The 18,827-nt window shown below is 38.1% G+C and overlaps 6 protein-coding genes across 6 annotated transcripts; 4 read left to right on the top strand and 2 right to left on the bottom strand.

The window, feature by feature from the left end:
* Positions 1–392: 392 nt before the first annotated feature.
* On the top strand, positions 393–2,541 carry PKNH_1415300 (pinin/SDK/MemA domain-containing protein, putative; the record flags this gene model as incomplete). The annotated part of the gene is made up of 4 exons (XM_002262006.1): positions 393–516; positions 734–795; positions 1,072–1,104; positions 1,234–2,541. 4 exons carry the CDS (start codon positions 393–395, stop codon positions 2,539–2,541), a joined length of 1,527 nt encoding a protein of 508 aa, XP_002262042.1.
* A 652-nt stretch (positions 2,542–3,193) lies between these two features.
* Positions 3,194–4,450, bottom strand: PKNH_1415200 (lipoate-protein ligase 1, putative; the record flags this gene model as incomplete). Its single annotated transcript, XM_002262005.1, has 1 exon — positions 3,194–4,450. One exon carries the CDS (start codon positions 4,448–4,450, stop codon positions 3,194–3,196), a length of 1,257 nt encoding a protein of 418 aa, XP_002262041.1.
* A 1,198-nt stretch (positions 4,451–5,648) lies between these two features.
* Positions 5,649–6,919, top strand: PKNH_1415100 (transmembrane emp24 domain-containing protein, putative; the record flags this gene model as incomplete). Its single annotated transcript, XM_002262004.1, has 4 exons — positions 5,649–5,791; positions 5,986–6,103; positions 6,341–6,511; positions 6,734–6,919. 4 exons carry the CDS (start codon positions 5,649–5,651, stop codon positions 6,917–6,919), a joined length of 618 nt encoding a protein of 205 aa, XP_002262040.1.
* A 936-nt stretch (positions 6,920–7,855) lies between these two features.
* Positions 7,856–8,412, top strand: PKNH_1415000 (uncharacterized protein; the record flags this gene model as incomplete). Its single annotated transcript, XM_002262003.1, has 2 exons — positions 7,856–8,012; positions 8,198–8,412. 2 exons carry the CDS (start codon positions 7,856–7,858, stop codon positions 8,410–8,412), a joined length of 372 nt encoding a protein of 123 aa, XP_002262039.1.
* A 996-nt stretch (positions 8,413–9,408) lies between these two features.
* Positions 9,409–10,839, top strand: PKNH_1414900 (uncharacterized protein; the record flags this gene model as incomplete). Its single annotated transcript, XM_002262002.1, has 1 exon — positions 9,409–10,839. One exon carries the CDS (start codon positions 9,409–9,411, stop codon positions 10,837–10,839), a length of 1,431 nt encoding a protein of 476 aa, XP_002262038.1.
* A 73-nt stretch (positions 10,840–10,912) lies between these two features.
* On the bottom strand, positions 10,913–17,767 carry PKNH_1414800 (telomerase reverse transcriptase, putative; the record flags this gene model as incomplete). The annotated part of the gene is made up of 1 exon (XM_002262001.1): positions 10,913–17,767. The coding sequence occupies one exon, from the start codon at positions 17,765–17,767 to the stop codon at positions 10,913–10,915; it is 6,855 nt and encodes a 2,284-aa protein (XP_002262037.1).
* Positions 17,768–18,827: the final 1,060 nt, after the last annotated feature.

Raw genomic sequence — 18,827 nt, 5'->3', positions numbered from 1 at the left:
TTTTAAAAAAAAAAAAAAAAAAAAAAAAACAGAGATGATGATAGAAATAGTGAAACAATCTTAAGAAATAATTTCTGGAACATGGGGTCATTCCCAACTTTTAAATAAGCTGAACGGGCGCAGTCCAGTTGACAGGAAAATCGTAAGAAGCGCTTCTTATGCTTCCGCACAATCTCCTATATGTTACGTATGCGTGTGAAAGAAGGATTTACGGATGATTGGCTACATTAAAGAGGAGGAGAATAAATTCACCTAACTCGATCATACAAAAAAGAAATTATTCAATAATAAAAATATTCCCGCAGAGGACTACGGGCCACATTTATTCCAAAGGGATACAAAGAAATATGCCTTAACGATAAAAGGAGGGAAATACATATTTGAGCATTATAATGAAAAGCTTTTTATCGGAGGAAGATAAACTCAAGTTAACCATAAGAAAAAACTATTTAGAGAGAGATGCCATTAAAACGAAAATTTTGAATTACTTGAATAGGTTGTCACACCTGTGCTCAGGTATGTGTGGGGTACAGTTGAGCAGAGTGCGGTGGTCGCTTTCGTAAAAAAAAATGTGCGACCACAACTCCAGAATTCCTACCTCCCCAGGGTGTTCGTTCCGCACTTGTTTCCATTTCAAACATTGGTGTATTAAACTCGTTTTTATATTGTGCCATATTGCTACATGTTATTCTCCGTTCATCACATTTTGAAATATTTCTTTTCTTTTTTTAAGATGACAAAGATGAGCTTAACAGAAGGGAAAGGCAGAAACGGGGGTTCTTCGAGGAAAACTCGGTAAGCGTGAATATTTGGTGTGGTGTTTTCCGGGTGCCTTCATGGAAACCGTCCATTTTCACCCTGATATCTTGGGGGTTCCATCAAAGGAAGAATCATTTCGCACGAGTCTGCAAAATTGGGGGGGGGGGACCCTTGCCTATTGTGAGGTGGAATCTGTCTCCCCTCACCCATCCATAAAAGGCTTTAAAGGAAAATACCCCATAACCAACGCATCGATTGCGTTACGTTTTGTAATTTTCTCCAATTTTTTTTTAAAATTGTTCCGATTTTTAGGAGAGCTTCCCCGAATTCAAGATAGAGAAAAGGGTAATTTAATAAAAAGCTAGTGGGAGGGCGTGTTTTTGTATAAAAACATACATCGCCTTCCGTGCACCTAATATGCATCGGTTGTTGGATAGGTATAAATAAACGTTTTTCCCTTCACAAACTTTGTAGCCCAAGATAGAGCAGGATGAGACAACGGTGACGAGGAACAGGAGGCTTCTTCAAGTAGGACTCTTGGAGCACCTGAAAAAAGCAAAAGATGCCCTTGAACAGGAAAAAAGTAACGAGAAGGTCATCAGGCAACAAATGCAAAATAAGAGAGTGGAACAGAAATTACAAGAAGAAAAGAAAAAATTTGAAAAACACCAACTTGATGATATAGAAAAAAGAATAATTACACACATTAAGGAAATAAAAAATGTAGACACTCACATAAAAACAGACGAAGCAAAATTGATGAAATTAACTTTAATTAATCATTACGAAAAAATGAAAAATTTCATAAGTACGAATTGCCAGCCAACTATTTTTTGGTGCCCTTTTAAATTTAACTCTAAAACAGAAATTCTCCAAAAAGAGACCGACAATTTTATTAGGAAAAAAATCGAAGCTATTAAAGAGTCGAATTATGATGTGGACTTTGAGGAAGAGCCCTGGGTAGTGCAGTTTGAAAACTTGAAGGAAATCGTGCGAAGACGCAACGGGCAAGAGGGAGAAGCGACTGGAGTGGAAGACAAGGTGGACCACGAGGAGAAAGCTGACCAGGAAGGTGATGAAGCAAAGAAGGAAGGAAAGGAAAATCATAGCGAAGATGAGGAGGAGAACAATGACGAAGATGAGCAGAATAACGGAGACGATGAAAACAAGGATGAAGAAGATGTAGAGAACGAAGATGAGGAAAATGATGATGATAAAGACGACGAAGATGACGAGGAGGTAGAGGAAGAAAACTATAAGGATGGAGAAGACGATGATGAAAAGGAAGGCACGGAAAACGAGGAAGAAGAGGAAAATGAGGAAAGAAACGAAAACCAGGTTGGAAAGGAATCCTCCAATGGAAGTCACTACACTGAGGAGAAAGAAGAAGATACGGAGGGCACCCCCAAGAAAAGCCCAAGTAACGACTCCGAGGTGAACACCTCACAAAACAGTAATACGTGCCAAGAAAGGGACAATATAAGCAACGAGGATTTTTACCCAGATAATGCCGGCGATGAGGACTTGAAATGTAGGGAGGTGAGCGAGGCAAACGCGGAACATGACGCGGATAGAACAGGTGAGCAAAACGGGACGGACGAGCCAAATGAGACGAACGAAACGGTTGAATTGGATGAAGCAAACGCGGCGAATGTGACAAACGAAACTAACGAAGCGAACGAAGCGAACGAGACGAATGAAACGGTCGGTGATAATGACGGGGTCGCGGTTAAGAAAAATGCCCGGAAAAGAAGGGGAAGGCCAAAAAAAAAGAGGAGGTGAAGACCTGGGCGAAGGCCAGGCAATGAACTAACAGGTCGCAATGGAAAATGTACATAATGTATAAATAAATACATCTACTTGACATTGAAATGTCCCGAGATGTGGATGGGAACGAAAGGCCGAGAGCGTCGCATCAGCAAGAGCGATGATGGTGTGGCATGTGCGTGAGGCGCTCGTTTGGCCATTCACTTATATTTGCCTTTTTTAATCAGAATGGCATTCCCTCACTACCTTTTTTTAATGTTTACAATTTTTTTTTTTTTTTTTTTTTTTGTCTTTAGCTGTTTTTAATTCGTATATGATAAGTTACAAACACGTGCACAAATAAATGTGCGCGTATTTTTTTTCTTCTTTTTTTGTAAATCGCCTTTGCGCGCAAGAGTGCGTTGGGTTCAGTGGTGTAACGTACAGTATAATATTAAACTCGGTGGAATAAATATTAGGTGATTGATTAAATTGGAGGGAGCGATGTGCTGAGGGCAGAGTACCACATGCGCACTGTTCATATGTGTAATCATGCCTGGGTACGTTGTGTCCCACTAAGACCCCCCGTAGGCGATCTTGACGCATGGAAAAAAAATAAGTCTAAGAAAGGTACAGTTTTCCATGCACAACTTACTAGGAAGGTCCCACCGCGTATGACGACATCCTGTCAGAGTTCCTGCAAAATCCACTCTGAAATTTCCGACAGTGTTTCCTTATTGTCCACTTGCAAACCACTTAAAAAAGAAGCCACGCTGTCCTTCGAATATTTAACATCGTTATTAAAAATTAACTTTAACTGTTCCACTAAGTTGACGTCCAAACAGTCAGAAAAAATATTTCCATCCTTAATCATCCCATCAGATACGTTAAAAAAAACTTCGAATTTTCCAAAATTGAATTGTTTACATAATCGGTTCTGAAATTTTGGAGTTTTTCCATAGCACCAATCCCAATCTTTTAGGAGATTAAAATATTTTAGAAATTCTGGATTTTTCGTAATGCTTTCATTTGTGTCTATGTAATGAATATTAAAATGGCTTGAAATGGGGGACGAGTTGTCGACTAAGTTCTCTAGGTTCTTTTCCCCTTCTTTGAGGTTCATGCTAAGCTGTTCGGATGAAGTGGCACCCTCATTCCCATCATTGTAGTCTTCTACATTTAGCGTAGTAGTGTGGCTCTCTTCTCCCTCCTCGGACACCTCATTTTTGTAAAACGCTTGAAATTCCTTAATCAGCGCATGACATAAATTCTGACAAGTAATATTCGGATTTACCTCCTTCAGGTTCATAGTCCTCGCATTAACACTAGACACACCATGCTTTATATATTTTATCTTATCCGGAGTTAAATACATTTGTAGAACATCCTTCTGAAGGTTCACCATTATAGTTCCATGGTGAAGGAACACATTTTTTATTTTCTTAAATGCAGAACCTGAGCACTTTCGATCATTCACAGTTATGTCGTTTCTTCCCTGTTTTTTCGCATCAATGGCGAAGTGCCTTTTCAAAGTTTTTAAAATGATGGAGAAATTATTATCTGTATTTAGGGTATTATTCAAAAATGTGAAACAAAGATTTTGCAGGTCGTGGTAGACTGCTCCTCCACCTGTAAACCTACGAGCCACTAAAACATTATCTTCTTTTATATTTTCTAAATTGCACTCGCTCCATATATTCTGGTTTTTTCCAATAATAATGGATCTGTTGTTTCTCCATAAGAACAGAACAGGGTTGTCAAACTTTTCAACTGTGTTCACATTTAAGTATTTCAACAAGTCGCTGTAATTATTTAGTAGGAAGTTTTCTAAGGATAAATTAAAATGTATATTTTGATTATTCGAAATTAAGATTAGTGGTTTCGCGTTCTTTGTCCTTTCTGATGAATACCACCTTTTCAGGGCTACATTCATTCGTTGCTTCATTTTGCAGGGTTATTGGTTTCGTATCTGCGTTCTTTTTTGTGAGGTCTGTATATGTGTATTCTTCGCTTTGTAGAGAAGTAGCGCTGGATCTTCCGCAAAAGGCTGTTGCCGTGGTTTCTTCGCGGGGGTTCTTTCGCTGCTCCACCGTTGCGCGTTTTTCTTTTAATCTAACTTCATGTTATTTTGTTTTGCTATGTTTTACTATGCTCTACTTTCCTTTTTTTCATTTTTCCCGTTGCAATTTTCTTCATTTTTTAAAATTGATTCCTTATCTGTTGATTAGCGTTGCCCCTTAACCAACTTTCACTGTTATGCCAACATGGCTACCACGCAAGTCCGAGATGGGCGCCACGGATGCATGGTACTAACTTAGTCACTGTAGGGCACCTAGCAGGCGAAAAGGCCAAAGAGAGGAAAAAGGTGATATATTCCATTCCTAACAATTAGGGGGGGGTGCACAACGCGCTTGCTCATGTTATTACTGCGTTAAACTATATCGGGGAAAAAGCTACATATAAATGAATGTGCATCTCTGGCTAGATTGCCGGGAAAATACGCCGCTTTTGATTTTCACATAAAAAGTTCTCTGCTTCACCGTTTCGTGCGGACTTCCATTTTAATGCTACCTCATATGTACCATTAAAGTGTAACATTCTTTTCTTTTTTTTTTTTTCTCTCTGCATTTTTTACAAATACGTTACATACCCCGCATGAAAGCATGGCGAATGGGAGTGCAGGATTGTCATAGGGTAGTCTGCTAATGAGTTAATCGTTAAATTGACTTTTTTTTCTTTTTTTTTTTTTGTCGAGTTTGTGTTGCTTATCCGTGTGTTCACCTTGTGAGTAAGATTTTTTTTTTTTTTTTTTTTTTTTCAAAACAGCTAGTTTATGTGTAGTTACACACGATTGTGTTTGTTTGCGCATTTGTAAAAGAAGGCACTTGGATTTATCAGGGGCATAGTTAAATTTAGTTCACCCCATTATCGCAAGAGCACAGTGGAACGCGCGGGTGCATACGTATGCACACACGAACCTTTGGGGGGATACACACTTCTTAGGGGAATTGAAACAGGAGCCACCAGAATTAGGGTGGTATAGTGCAGGCCTGGGAGCCCCCATACGTACATACGGAAGTACACACATACACACATATATATATGTGCGTGTATGTGACGAGACAAGCACGTGAAGTGGAAAAATGGCCTTTTTAAAAATCCCCGTTGTTGTATTACTCCTGCTGGTGTTCCTATCGCACCTAGCGCGCTGCACCCACTTTATCATAGGTCCTCTGGAAAAGGATTGCATTCATTTCCGAGTTGAGAAAAATAACACCATTGTTGGGTAGGCGCGAGGACTGAATTTATCTTTTTGCCTGTCCAACCGAGACGTGGCGTACGCATACATATATGCGGTGCTACATACCTAATTATATATGTATACAGTGGTAGACATGTGCGAGTATAATCCTAATTAAGATATCATACGCAATGGTAGACACGTAAGCGCTCCCCTCATTTCCCACCCACCCCTATCAGGTCATATGAAATAATCGACAAGAGCGCATTGTGTTTAATGTACATAGTCAACAGAAATGACAAAAAAAAGGAAAAAATTTTCAAGTCGCAAAGTATACAGGACAAATTCGAGATTAAGGTAAGCAAGCCGGAAGCAGGACGAGTTTTAAAATGATTATTCATTTTGAAAACGTTTTATTGTGTCATTCGCATCCATTTGGAAAGCGAAGCAGAGTGCAAAAGTGTGTCCAAGAGGGGAGAGATATTCATATACATGCCTTCCTGTGTGTGTGCGGATGTACGTATACACATTTCATATACAACTGTCGAGTTAATTTATTTTTCCCTTTTCACCTGAACAAATCACAAAATGAAGGTTGCAAAGCCTGGTATCTATTCCTTCTGCTACGCGAACCAGAAAAATGCAGAAATAACAGTAATGTTCACTTTGAGAGTGAAAGAAAGCCATGATATGGTCGACATGGAGTTGGGTACAGCAGATGATGTTGAAAAAATAAATAACCAAACATTCCAGTTGTATGAACAAGTAAGGCAAATTTTAAATTAAGCATTTTTTTTTTTTTTTACCTGACTTGTTCATATTTTTTTTTTTCTTCTTCTTCTTCCTTTTTTGTACATCCTTGTGTATACATGTTTATTTTTTGCTTTATTTTTATGTGTGCGTTTACATGAATATGTAACATTTCTTTTCCCCTTTTTGTGGCAATCATATTATTATCATGCCTTATGCCCTCTTCCCTGTTGTTAGTTTTTTGAAGTCTATGAAGAACAAGAAAAAATGATGGAGACGGCAGACTTGTACAAGCAATTTAACGAAAAAATGAATTCGAAATTGATTCTGTGGTCAGAAGTACAAATAATACTGCTAATTCTGCTAACTATAATTCATATATTCTACATAAAGTCCTTTTTCGACATAAAAACCATCGTCTAGTGTGTTCTTTCGCCGGGCGACGACATGTATAGTGTTTCGCGCAGTTCCCATTCCCACGTATGCCTATATACGCTCATAGCAGGTGCGTAAGTACGTACACACATATGCCTACGTGAATGGATGAACAGGTATGTTTCAAAAGCATTTTCCCCAATTTTGCCATGAACTGTACCTCATATAAAAACATGTTTTTGTGTCATAGCTTTTGAAAAACTTTAATTTTTTCCTGTGATTTTTAAAAACACTTTTCCGAACTGGTGAAATGGCGGCATAGCACAGTTAGAGTCGTATGGCGACAATAGAAGAATCTGTTTTGTGCCAGCAATGAGAAAAAAATAATAATAATATTTATAAAAGAGGAGGATATGATGCAAATTTTTTTTTAAGCTCCACTGTGTCAAGCGATTAAGGATGAATTGCTACACCTGCATGGGAAAAGAATCAGCTTACAAATTCCTTTGATGGATTCCTCCATAAAAGGCGAACATCCACGTAGGCAATTTTTTCCTTGACAGATATAGAAACATGCTTTATTTATGCATCTCCCAATTTTTGTTCATTGTTTATAGGTTAAATGAAAAAAAAAAAAAAAATTTTGCCCCCAATTTAAGTTTTTTTTTTTTTTTGTCGCGAAATGTGCGTTTAACTTTTTTCTTTTCTTTCTTAAATTTGTAACAAGTTAAACACTTCCTTTCGAAAGCAATTTCAGATTTGCATGGTCTAATGTTTTTAAGTTGAGAGGCGATAAAACAGAATTCCTTATTTTTGTTTCTGTTTTGATATTTGGTGTTCATCCTTCAACACATCGCAAATGTCATTTGTGGTCAGCCTTACTCATATTGGATAATTGTTTTCCATTTGCCCTTTTTGGCCACTAGTTAGCATTCCTCGCGCCCCGCTGATCTGCCAAGCATTCGAAAAGCACAGGAAGTTATAATGGTACCTGTTCTCGCCAGAAAAGTTTTTGCCAAAAATAAACTAAATGGGAATGTTACTATTAAAATAAAGTACATGTGTAGGAGGAATTTTTCGGGCGTGAAATTTTTAGATGGAAATAGAAAGGCCGATGAGTCCATATACTTTAAGAAGGAAGGTACAGCTCTTCCCATCCGCACATTATCAAACGTTTTGTTGTAAAAATTCTTCCTACGTGCATATGCTCACGGAGGTCTTCCTCCTAATATGGCAACCTTCACGTAGTATGGAGAGTCCATATGGGAATCCCGCAATATGCTTATTTCATTTGTGCCCCTCTTCCCCCTGGACCCTTTCCTTTAGATGAAGCCTTATTAAGAAACTTACTCAAGAATAACCCTGACCTGAACCCGGATTTCAATTTCACCGACGCCGAGGGTGGGATTAACAATTTGTCCAACGATCTTTGTATGGTGTTTTCAAAACATGGCATAAAAGGCTTAAGCAACAGTGACGCAATTAAAGACATCATTAAAGTGTTTGAGTTGAATGGATACAGAAAGGCGCTCGACCAGTGATATGTTTTCTTTTTAAGAGGGAAATGCGCAGAGTTAGTGTAGCTTCACAATTTTGGGGAGTACCCCAGTGGAGGGCGCAATCGTCCCTGTGTAAATTTCATACCCGTTCAGCATAAATTGGAGCTAGAATGAAGCGAAACTGGAGCACACTTTTCCGTACGCCGGAACACTCACACACACTTCCGCAGTGGAGAAAGCTCTTCCAAGAAATTCTGCATAGCCACTCGTGCGGGATTGACACACATGGTGAGAAAAGTCTCTCATTCGAAAAGGTTTGTCTCCAGAAGAAACCGCAGAACAGCGGAGAATGTTCTTCCACCCTTAGTACAACTTTTTATTTTTATTTTGGTCAAGTTTTCTCTACATTTATAATTATACACTGTTGGAATGTGTCCCTCTTTTTTTTTTTTTTTTTTTTTTTTTTTAATGAACCATTTGGTGTGACGAATTTATAACACATAATTAATTTTCACTCATCACATTTTAAGTTTCAAAATTTCGCTACTTGGTACATCCGTAAAATGGTAAAGGTGTTAATCCTGCCGTAGGTTCCACATGGAAGCGTTCGCAAAAAAAAAAAATAATAAAATAATAAAAAAAAAAAGGGGGGGAGGATTAACTCCCTAGGGAGAAGTAGCATACAAAATAATCACCACGTGTGGCACTCCTTTAATCCCCTTCAATGTGTCAACAAATTTTTCTTTTCTGTGTTATTTAAGGAGTTCGAAAGGAGTTTTAAAAATGAGCACAAATTAATTTTATAAAAAAGCACATTTTTTTTTTTAACGTTTTCCAAGTGGCTCACTTTTTCCAACTGTCACTTTCTCCGCAAAGTGTTGAGGAGATAAAAGGAGCTAGTCACACATTCGATCAGAGGAGGTGAAAGAGAAGTTCTGATTAAAGAGGTTCGCTTTTCAGAAGGCCTAAATGGAAAGATCAACAAGAGAGTAAACCTAATGTGGGAATGAAGCTAAGCGCCACAACGATGTAGAAAGGATGAAGGCACCAGCGTGGCTAAGCTTTGCACGTGTAGGGAGGAGAAACTTTGGGAGTTCATATTTGACGAAGAAATTGAAGACGATAAACGACCGGGCTCTGAGGTACCATGAGGATTATATAAAATCGTTAGATATTTTAGAAGGGAAGAATAGAAGTGTAATAAAGGAAATTTTCCCGAACAAAAAAAGTGAAATAAATGAATTGTTTTTTAAAAGATGTGGAAGCTCCACTGGAGTTGATACATCTAATGGAGTAGAAAATTTGGACGATGATGTAGATCTGTTGGATCTGCATAAATCAGAAAAGCTTAAGTATCAGCACGAAATGAAAAGTATGACATTAGATGAATTCGGCATTGTAAGAGTAGTACATAACGACATATTGGAGGAAGAGGCAGACTGCATGCTCATCCCAATGGTATCAAACTTCGTACCCCTCAGCGGATTTGGTGCATATGTACTACATAGAGGTGGGAGAGAATTAGTGAAGGAAATATTTATCACGATTAAGACATTAATTAAGAAACGAATAGATGTATTAAATGAACACAGAGAGGAATATCTATCAGGAAGCCAAGACAAACTTAGTAGCGAAAAGGAATTTAAGAAAATGGTTGAAAATGCAAAGTCGTTACAAGTAGGAGACGTTATTTTGTGTAAGCCTCACAATGTTAGTGACAAAGTAAAATTATTGGCCTTTTTAATAATGCCATATTTTTGGCAAGGAAATAATTATGTGTCTTCAAACAAGTTAAGGTACTCTTTCGCTAGTGCGTTAAAACAACTAAATGAGTTGTGCATTTCTTCCGTCATCCTACCTGATATGGCATCGGGCATTTATGGGTATGCACCAAGTAGCTCTAGTCACATACTGCTAGATGAAGCAGTTCAGTCGATTCTACAAATTGGTGCCACAGTCCCTCTGTACAATTTGAATTCCATTTCTATTGTTGATAAGGATATAAATACATGCAGAACATTTAGTGAGGCACTTGAAGATGTGTCCAGAAATTATCTTCCTCACAAAAAAGTTCTTCCTGCCCCCAAATACTGGAATGTTGTGAATAGGAGATTGCTGGAAATTCCATCCAATGTAGTATACTTTTGTAGAAAGCAAAACAAAATTTCTTTCAGAAAATATCATGGCATTATCAGGCGTAAATTTCAGCATTATTATAGCAATATTAGGCCCTTTAAATGGAGAGCATCTAGGGTTATCGAACCGAACCCATTTCTTCTCTATCAGAAATCTGGGGAACCTAGCTCCTATCAGTATGGCCCCAAACCTTACTACTACAAGGGTGTCTCACACACTCTGTACAATATTGGTAAGAAGGGCTTGCTTAATATACGTGTTGGGCGCCATGGAAGGTTACAGGCGCTAAAGAAAGTCTCTAGCATTTCTCTCGAGACCAAGCCACGCCTTTAATAAGCGGTGCACGGAGGGAAGGTGATGCCATTGCACTAGAACTGAATAAATTAATTTCCTCTTTTTTTTTGCGTCACCGTAGTGGGTTATGGAGTGAAGAGTCTTCTCTTATTTTAAACATGTAAGGCCATGTGTTGCGTAATTCCTCTCGGAGGAGACCAAACAGACCATAGTACTGGACCAAATGGTCCCGCCTGTTCGTGCGCATGTTCCTCCGCTTGTACCGATTAATGAGCCTCCTCCTGACGGTTCGCAGACGGCGAAGGCAAGGGAAAAGGGGGCTGCTGGAATTGAACACCCGAGCATACCGCAAGGCCTCCATAGCAGTGTCCACCAAAAATAATTTGACAAATTTAATCTTCCGATTTTTTATAAGTGACTTTCTCAAATATGAAATTAAATGAAAAATAAATTTCGTATTATAACCATCATTATAAAAGGCATTAAACATTTTCTTCAAAGATTTAATAGAACAAATAAATTTTAAAATGGAGCTTTTTAAAAGAATAAAATTGTTCTTATATGCAAAGTAGATATTTTGTTTATTCTTGTAAATCATTTTATTTTTTTTCATCTTCGATATGACATTTCTCATGATTCTACCTTCCACCAAGAATTTCATGTAATTTATGGGGGAGCTTTTTTCTCCAATGCCATTGGTTAGGTGTAGGTGGTTCCTAATGGTTGCGTCTTGTTTGTTTTTCCACTGAGACGATATGCTGTGCACGCAGTTGTTGGCAAAGTCAAATGTGTATGTATTGTTTAGCCATTCAATGGACATCACTGTGCGAGGGTGTATACCATAATAGCGGTTTACACAGGAAGATTTTTCGCTTCTTCGCATTTGCCTTTTCAAACGCAATAAACGTGACAACCGTTTTAGGTACTTTTTAATTTTTTGCCTCCCTGTAGAAGATGATTTTCCTCTAAACCTTTTCCTCTTTTCGAGCAGTTCTTTTATTATTTTCCTAGTTTGCCCTTCGCTCAATTTTCCTCCTTTTTTCTTCACAATTTTGACGGTTCCCTTTACTGAGGTAATCCTCCTTTTCTCTTCCCCCCTGGACATGTTACATTTTGCGGAACGTGCCAAGTTATCATTGGTGGGAATTTTTTGAACTGTCTCGTTACGTTCAGGGATTATCTTTCTCCTCCGTTTCGGTTCGCTCATTGCGCTACTCACAGTGCTCCCAGAAGGGGTTCTGCATTCTTCCTCTGGGGTCATCAGGTATGGATCTGGCGAGGTGTATTCATTGGTCAGGCTAGGCGGATGCTCCGATGTGCATGGTTGGTTCAGCACGGTTGGGTGCCTCTGCCCCTCCGTATGGCACCTCTTCCCCCCGGAGACCACTTTTTCTCCCCAGAAATTGTCTAAGAACAAATTACTCTTAAAAATAAGGGGGAGCTTGAAAATTTTTGTTTTGGACGAATTTATATTTTCCCCCCAAATTTTTCTTGTAAGGAGGAGTCTCTTAAATTGCTTCATATTTTTCTTGTTAACTGTTATAAAGAGAAAGTCATCAATAAATCTGATTAGCAGAGAATTCAAACTTTGGTAATTCACCTCGTTTACATTTTTTTTTTGGAGATGAGAGGTGGAGGTTCTGTCTTGGTACTTTTCCGAATAGAGAATATTTTGAAATTCTTCATTTCGGTCTAGGTAGGCGTAGTACATGGAACAGAGAATGTTGGACAAGCAGAATCCCTGCGGCAATCCGCAAATGTCGCTGATGATTTTCTTGTCTTGAAATGTCAAGAAGTTTTTTTCTGCGTACGTGCGGACGCCCTTTTCTGCTTCTGTCTCTGCTCGGGGGTTCCTATCGGGGAAGTTGGTGACACTCCTATTGGAACAATTTGGATGAACTTTATCTGAGCAAATTATGTTGGCCCCTTCCCCTTTTGTTAACAGAATCATTTCTTTGTCATTCTCGCCGGGCTTGCGAACCATCAGTTGGTCTTTGTTCTGCCTCGGTAACTTAGTAGAACTGCTCTTCTCATCTTCACCTCCTTCACCATCGCCACGCTCAGATGTACTAGTGGTGATGGCGGCGCTTAACGGAAGGTGCTTCACTTGGATTGAGTTCATCCTATTTCCGGACTCATCATCGGGTAGGCAACGCCCCCCTTCCAGTGTGTTCTCTACTTCCTCCCCCTCCTGCAACCGGCGCAAGTGATCCAACTTCCTTCTACTACGGAAGCTGCGATAGATGCCTTCCCTTTTTTCATGCTGAAAAAGCTGAAAGTAAAAAATATTTTTCCACTGCATTTTTATCTCCTTGATGCTAAAATAAATGTTTAAGTAGTAGTATCTTATGATGGTAATGATGGTCATGAAGATGTCTCTCGTTTCTACCTGCACGCTTTTGTAAGAATCTGAAAAAATATACAAATCAGTGCAGGATGTATTCTTAAAGAATTGCCTCAAAAGGAAACTGTGGGATTTATTCAAGTTTGACTTTACAATTAGCTCCCTCAAATTTTTAATACAGTGTATGCCAAACTCTTGGACATTAACAGGATAATAAGTTAACAGAGAGTTGTTCATATAATGGCTATAGAGACGGAAGGATCTTTTAAAGACATATATAAATTCAAAGTTTGAAATTCCATGAAAAAAATGCTTCAGAATTTTGAACAGATAATTATGTTTTATGTGTTCGTAACAATTGGAGAAGTCTCCGATGCAGATATATGCATAGATCACCTTTCCTTTTTTTAATTTATTTTTTATATATTTTTTATTTTTCTTTTTTCGATAAAACCAGTTCTTCAAATAATCTAGCCACTTTTTCAGCTTCAACTCCGTATCGTTTGTCTTGGTTAGCGTGTTTTGAAATAAAGCTCTGTTATTATTTCTCACGTTTCCCAAACATTTTAAGGAAAAATTACATATATGATTTAACGACACGGGGTTAAAGTTCTTTCTGTTGTATTTTTTTTTTCCGGATTTTTTCTCTTTGCTATCTCTTTCCATATTATTCAAAATATTGTGGAAGTAAAACTCGCTGCTTTTTTTATTTTTTAAAATTTCCCTGATTCGATTTTTTACACTTTCTGGAATGTTCAGTGTAGACAGATTTATTAGCGGTCTTAGTCCTTTTTTCTTGGGTACCCAATTTATTCTTAGCTTTTTCGAAAAAAAACGATTTATTGAATTCAGTTTCAGTAGAAAATTGCGCTTCTCTATCATGCTTTTTAATTTATGTATGTGAATGTTCTTCTTTTTCCTCTCGGGGAGGTTTTCCCGCATGGTAGCACCCATGGATAACGTTGTAATTGCAAGCGCCCTCTTTTTGGTGCGTTTGATCTGATCATTCTTTCCACAAAGAACGATTACCTTGTTGTCTATCCTTCGTTTTACCCCTCCATCGGGGTCATGTTTTATGCCCATCATCCTTCTCTTAATCCGCTTCACCAATCTGTAAAATCGCTTAACATAATTCCTTCTCGTTTTCTTAAAAAATCGTCTGCAAATAAACCTGAACAAATGTCCCCTTTGCTCCACAAAATGTAGATAGTGTGCAAATTGCTTATCCCCTAGAGGGATCCTCTTCCTTCCATGCAGAAGGTACTTTTTCCTGAGGGAGAAATACTTCTTCTTTACTTTGTAGTAGAATTTCCTTAAATAGGGTCTAACCGTTTTTTTACTCAAAATTGTCATTTCGTATAGATCTTCGATACGTTTGTTTGGTTCGCCTGAGGAGGAGTTACCCCTTCTTTCGTTCTTTCCACATTTGGAGGTTTCCTTTTTTTTTGTGCTTCGTATTAGGGCATTTTGACTCTTTTTTCTTTTCTTCTCCTTCCTGTTTGGTAATGCAGGCGAGCGAAACTTCTTCTCCTTTTCGATTTGTCTCCCCCTAATTTGTATCACGCGTGGAGAGGCATTTATACCTTCCTGTTCGTTTATCACTTTTTCTGCTCTAGTAGTTTCTAGTTTTCCCCCCTTGGAAATGATATGATCCTTTTGTAGTTTCCTCCTTTTGAGCTTTCCATTGCGTGTCTGGTCTTTCCCTCCCGACTCGGATCTCCGCTTCAACTTCTTACCGCGGAAGTTCTGGTGATACAGACAAAAGTTAGAAACCTTAGTGAAATAGTTCCACGATATTCTATCAAAAAAAATCGTTTTGTAAATAGTGTGCTCTGACTTGGTAAGGAAAAAGTATTTCCTAATTACGGGCATGATAAAATAGTTGAAGAGGAAATAAATGAGTCTGTTTAGTAAATGCCTTTTCAAAAGTGCTATGTGAATTTTTTTTTTTTTTTTCAAATATTTTCTCCTAAGGGTTTCAAATAGGGATTTGTTCTTCTCCGGATCGAAGAACCGTATTTGTTTGGTACTCCTCTTTGACTTCCAAGTCTTGTCTTTTTGATAAATAGTGTCGGTAGAACAAAGATTGGGAAGTGCGTGGGTCATCGTTTGGGTTGCGTTACCTTCTGGAGCAGCTACTTCGGCGCTTCTCCCCTGTCTATGCTCGTACCTGTGGGAAATCTCCCCCTTTTGGAAGACATTTTTAACCCTAACGTGTTTCATCATTTGGTCCATGGTAAAATTCTCTTTATAATTAAGTAGGACAAAATTTTTCACATTTTTTATAAAGACCTTAAAATTGTGGCGATTGCCCAAAAGTTTCACAGGTACACATTTCTTCGTGATATGCACAAGGAAATTTATTACTTGATAAGTTTTAAAAGAAAATGAAAGGAAATCATAATTTTTAAAAAAAACATCATACATTTTTTGTTTAATAAATTTTCTGTTTCTGCGTATGTTTACAATTTTATACTTGTGAATAATGTGTGATTTAATTGTTTTAAATATTTTTCGAATTCTATTTTTCATTTTATTTTTTGGAAAATATTGTCTATACATTTTATCAAAATTTGCATTCCTCGTATTTTTTATGAATTCTTCAAAATGACAATAAACATATTTGAGTATCTTGGTTTTTTTCAAGCGAGCGGATACGTTGTTTCTTTTGTCTTCACTCCTACTGCACAGTAACACGTTTGATGATGTAGTGCTTTCCTTCCTTAGCAAAAGGGAAGATATGTCGTTTTTTTTCGTGTTGCATTTTATCTGTTTGGAAATTTTATTCTTATATTCATCTATGAAGTTGTTATGGAAAAAGTATTTTTGATCTGACTTGAAAATATAATTTAGCAAATGGTATGTGAACAAGGGAACATTGTCAATTTTGTCGAAAAGGATGCTTTTATTTAGGAGGAAATTTTTATACTTATTTGTCGTATTATGTTGAAGGATATTATTTCGATTGATGATTATTTTGCTCCACTTTTTCTTCTCCTCCTGTGGGGTTTTGCACTTCCAGTTCGTGGGAGGTCCCCCTTCCGCTTTATTATTAGAAAAGAAGCTTATCTGCGGAAGTACCTTTCTCTGCGCCGATTGCTCCTCTTCATTTAGATTTTCTATCCCTTTTTCCGAAACTTCGATATCATCTCCTGGGGCCTCTTCCGCCTGCTCGGTTTCCTTCTGTATTTGCTTCATCTCATTGAGAAACTCATTTTTGATGATTCTCCCACTGCACTGGACTAGGTAAAGGTGATTAGCGTATGAGTTAACCTCGTTCCTCCTTACTGCCTCCTTTTTCTTTTTGAATAAGTACTTATACTGTTGACCATCTATTTGTGTGTCGTCTGGATGGGTATCTATCTTTCTTTGTGCCTCCCTATTTTCTATTCCATATTTTAAGCCATCTATGTCTATTTGTTTTTCCTCCTTTGAAGTATCTTCTGGAACCATTTTCTTCTTCTTGCACTTCCTACCTGCAATAACTTTGTCATCGATACCCCCCTGGTCGATCTTCCTTTTACTTCCACTTCTTGCACAATTGGATTTACTAACAGATTGGAATTCCTCTTTGGCCTCCCCTTCCACTGACTCATCTCCTCTGTGTGAATGCCTTTTTTCTGAAGTTCCATTTATATGCAATGGGGAAGGCCCCTCTTGGGGTGGGTTCCCATCTGGCTGGAGGCCCACCACTTCATGTGTCTCCTTCCTGAGAAGCACTTTCTTAAGGGTGCGTCTAGGGTGGTCCCTCTGGTAAAGGATTTTCACCTGTTTGGTGTTATATGGAAGTTTCCTCTTTCTAGAAAATATCGTGTCTTGCAATTGTTTGTTCTGATCATACTTGAGGTCGACGTGGCTAACTAGAACAAGGAAGGAATTCTGCAGCGGCAACTTGTGAGTGAGGTTTATAAAAAAAAAGTCAGATATGAAGATAAGTGTGTTGGAGAGAAGATAATTTAAAAAATCGAAAGAAACATAATTAAAGAAAATGTCCCAAACTTTTAGACTGTAAAAGTAATCACAACAATTTTTATCTTCGTAGGAAAATTTCGTGGAATTAAACAAAAGTACAGAATTTTTATAAATTTTACTCTTTTGATCATTTCCCTTTTCATTTAATTTTTTTTTTATATGACTATAACCTTGTTTCCAATTGAGTATGCCATTTTTTTTTTTTTCTTTGAAAAGGAAATCCCCATGGTGGTTTCCCTCCAGTCTTTTTAACGTTAAGTCTTCTAGCAACAAAACATTTTGTAAAAAATATTGATAGAAGAAATCTTCTTCGAAAAATTTCCTGTCCATGATTACTTCGTTTAAGATGAACAGTTTGTCCTTATTTCTTTTAGCAATGACATGTTCTTTTAAAATATTTGCGAAGAATATCCTCCTGAATTTTTCGTCGTGTTTGAGAGAGTATTCCCCCAGGGTGTAGGACTCCACCTTTAGTTTTTTTTTCAGGTATGTTTTGAAGATTTTTACTTTCTTGTCTGTGCACTGGAACACGTTTCTCAAGTAGTTTTCGCGTACAACATAGTTCTGGCCTATTACACAGTTGTCCCTTATAACATTGTTGTCGCTTCTCACGTGGTGGCCGCCATCTTCGCATGTGCCGCCCTGCATCATCAGGATCACCCACTGAACAAAGGGGAACAGCCTCCCTCTATCACTCCTACTCCCTAAATGTTTTCTCTTTGAGGGGTATATGTAGGCACACGGATTGGCACACGGGTTGCCACATCGAGTGCCATGCGGACTGCCACATTATGAAAGAGGAAATGTGCACGCCATGGAAAACATATTCCTATTTTCTTCTCCTTCAAAGTGTATGGAGTTATGTCCCTTTTTTTTTTTTTTTTTTTTTTTTTTTCTGTGCATAACCCGTCTGAGAAAATGCGCCAACCGAGGTGACCACAAAGGATCATGCACATTGAGGGGAAAGGCAAACAATTGCGTTCTGCTTAAATCGGATTACTCAATGTATGCAAGTTTGTCACCGTTACTATTAATGTGACTATTAATGTATACACTGGGGGAGGGAAGGAGAATAGTTAAAAAGGAAGCGTAAAATATATGGAAGTGCCTAATGTGAAGGCAAAGGGGAACTGCCCCTTTACAAAATGTTGGAGAGGACTCTTTCTCAGGAGGGGTATCCCATTTTTACTCCATTTCAAATATAAGGTGTTAATTTTTTTTTTTTTTTTTTTTTTTTACCAATTTGTTTTTTGCATGCAGGCGGGTCCTATCTCTTCGACTTTATGGCGTATTTGCCGTGGAGGAAAATTCATAGCCATATAGGGGGCAGTGTGTAGGCCCGCTAGGAAAACATGCCTTTGAGCATTTCCCAAACGGGTCTGGTGGCTATCCCCCCCTCTCCTCGTTCTTTACAACATCCGGGATGAAGGTCTCTTAATAATCCCACGTTTTCCTTTTATTTCCCCCCCGTACTTAATGCTTCTGTTTTTGTCAAAAATTTTGATTATTTTTAAAACTTCGCAAAAAATTGTTTGATGTTCTTGAAAAGAAAATGAAATAAAATAAAGTAACAGTCGCTGTAGCAATAGCAGTACAAGAATAGTGGCGCAAGTATGCTACAGTATGGTACATATAAATCTAGGTGTACAACGAAAATTGACTGTTCTGATACTCGCTATGAGAGTATGCATGGTTTTTTTCTTTTTTTTCC

Source organism: Plasmodium knowlesi, assembly GCF_000006355.2.
Source record: "Plasmodium knowlesi strain H genome assembly, chromosome: 14".
In the NCBI taxonomy this organism is placed as follows: Eukaryota; Apicomplexa; class Aconoidasida; order Haemosporida; family Plasmodiidae; genus Plasmodium; species Plasmodium knowlesi.
Note: the sequence above shows the minus strand (reverse complement) of the source record. Positions and strands in the feature narration are given on the sequence as shown.